The sequence below is a fragment of the Pinus tabuliformis genome, chromosome 7 (genome assembly GCF_031772625.1).
Source record: "Pinus tabuliformis cultivar Carrire ecotype Pingquan chromosome 7, CPIR1, whole genome shotgun sequence".
Classification (NCBI taxonomy): domain Eukaryota; kingdom Viridiplantae; phylum Streptophyta; class Pinopsida; order Pinales; family Pinaceae; genus Pinus; species Pinus tabuliformis.
In genome coordinates, this window is record NC_142293.1 from 646,060,919 (window position 1) to 646,063,413 (window position 2,495).

The window sequence follows — 2,495 nt, forward strand, 5'->3', positions numbered from 1 at the left end:
TAGATCCAAATTAAAATGAATAGATGCCCATTTTGTATATAGAGATTCCAACTATCAACTTTAAATTGAGTAAGAAACTAATTACACATGTATGTGATGCTGGAAAATACCATCTTAATTCCATCTTAAGCATTGAAAAAAGTACACTTCTCTCTCATACCAGGATGTATGAAAACAAAAAATGCCTATGTTCAGAATAGGAATTTTTTAATATAGATATATATAATTGTTTTCAATTATATATATATTACTTTCAATTATGTGTATGAAAATAGTTTACTTGAGATGGATATTAAACTATGTTATTTATGATTGAAAAAAAAAAAAAAACTGTTTTTAATAACTTCTTTCAAATTCTATACATCAACTCCATATGAAGTATCCATGAAATTAAACATATCACTCATACTAAAATATATAAAATATCTCTCAACACAATAATTAAAAAAGCTACGATTAATTTAAAATTATAAAATGATAAAAATGTTTTGAATAAACCTACATGGCTAACTCCATTTGTGTTAGTTATGAGGATTGGTATGACTTCTATTTAATGTTGTGATATATACCACTATTCATAAACAAATAAAGATGTTTTATTGAAGAAATTCAAACCAAATTCTTACTCTTACGAAAATTAATTAATTGATATCCAAATAAAAAAAGGTCACTCTTCAACCACTTACTAAAATACCATGAAACATCATTTAAGCTAACACTTAAAATTCTTAAAATATATATGAATAATCAACCTATGAATATCAACCTTCAATCACTTAACAGGGTACCATGAAACATCCTTGCTGGAAAAAATTTTAAATAAAAACTTTTTCTTATCGCTTTTAACTCGGATCTATTTTACTTCATAGAAAACCGAAATTCAAACAAATAAATTTATAAATAAATTAAATACAAGAAATAAACTCTAATATATATATCATGTGCAGAGGGAACCCAGCAATAAACTCGTATAAAAATCATGCTTCATACAGAAGTAGGCTTAAACCTAAATAAAATCATAATCATGTTTATAGGGAACACGATTCGAACTAATGGTGAAGCATGCGTAGATCTGTAAATTTTGTTTCTAAATTTCTTCCCATTTGACACAAAATAAAAAGTTTTTGCCTCCATAAAACAAATATATGTATTGGGTAATGTCTGCCCAAATGTCCCCGCGCCTCGGATGTGCAAAGGAGTAACCAAAATCTACACTAAACGCATTTGGTCGTTGTGTAGAGCAAGGCATTCAGTGTTTCCATTATATGTATGATTAATGGTCTCAGATTGTTCCTGTAACAAGTCTTTCAAAGTCAGATTGTTTAATTGAGATATGAAACAAAGTCTGTTCATAATTAATTGAAATATGAAACAAAATATTGGGAAGATTTATATAATTAGTGACTCCAAATAACCATGATCATGCATGAGTAATTACCACATGAAGATACATCACCACAAGAGGAAGAGAGAAGAATAAAATGAGAGATACTTACAGATTACAGGGTTGATATTCATGCCCGAGATACGTGTACCAAAATATTTCTTGGCCGCGTGTGCAGGAGGAGCAGGATTATATAATCTCGCGCTGCCTACAAAATAGGCCCGGAAGAAATCCCCGTTTTCATTTAACAAGCCCTTCCAAACTGCAGCCATTAAATTAATAATCTCATATTGAACCATATATAACGTATGCCAACATTACAGTGAACTACAATGTCATTACGAAGAAATTAGAGCGAACGATGGGAAAAGTAATTAAGTGTAACCTGCGACGGTGAGAATAGGGTTTATGTTGGCATGCTTGGCAAGGGTTTCGACGCATTCGTGGAGATCCATACGAAAGAGCAGACATCTCTCGATCAAATGCTGAACCGTGCGGATCATAAGCACACGCGGATCCTTGTTCCGATCATCGTATGTTTGCATGAGAATCGACCGCCGATCGATTCGATTGGTTCGTTGAATTCTCATGGCTCTGACAGATTTACTATGCAAATGTATGATTGTACTGTGGAATCTACAAATGAAGAGAAGAAGCGGGGGGAGTATCATGGGGATTGGCGCAGTTAAAAAGGGAGGAGAGGAATGAGATGATGCGAAGGTACAATGTTATCCAAACGGCATCCTAATCGTCGGCTAAAACGTATCGCCTCATCCTCTCGCTGAGATAAGAGTGATAAAGAAGGCGATGGAGGAGAGCGTGCAACCGTGGCGAGGTTCCTAACCACCTGCCCATCTCATCGCTTCCTTAAACGATGATGGATATTTTTTTTAACGTTTCAAACAATTGATGGTGATATTTTCTCGGCCACACCCCTCAACGGCTGGTTGCTGCTCCACATCTCTTGGACGTATTATGTCTCGGCTAAATTATTCCTTTTGTTTGTCATACAAACAAATCATACAATTTTTTATAACCTAACCACATGCTTGTTTGTTTTTATTCCTTCTGTTTGATACCATTTTTGTGATAAGTGTCACCTATCCAAAAA

The 2,495-nt window shown here is 33.6% G+C and overlaps 1 protein-coding gene across 2 annotated transcripts; it reads right to left on the minus strand.

The window, feature by feature from the left end:
- Nucleotides 1-929: 929 nt before the first annotated feature.
- On the minus strand, nucleotides 930-2,120 carry LOC149249106 (uncharacterized). Of its 2 annotated transcripts, none has more exons than XM_089456173.1 (3): nucleotides 1,770-2,120; nucleotides 1,497-1,592; nucleotides 930-1,293 (listed from the first exon to the last, which is right to left on the minus strand). In XM_089456173.1, coding segments are annotated over exons 1-3 (384 nt in total). In that variant the 5' UTR covers nucleotides 2,056-2,120; the 3' UTR covers nucleotides 930-1,291. The 2 variants fall into 2 exon arrangements, with proteins under 2 accessions (XP_089312299.1, XP_089312298.1); XM_089456172.1 differs by having other exon boundaries at nucleotides 1,497-1,646; nucleotides 1,770-2,112.
- Between the last annotated feature and the right edge of the window lie 375 nt (nucleotides 2,121-2,495).

Coding starts and splice junctions, on each gene's coding strand:
- LOC149249106 (XM_089456172.1), bottom strand. CDS start 2,055: ATGATACTCCCCCCGCTTCTTCTCTTCATTTGTAGATTCCACAGTACA. Junction 1,647..1,769: donor CCCTATTCTCACCGTCGCAG/GTTACACTTAAT, acceptor TAATGGCTGCAG/TTTGGAAGGGCTTGTTAAAT.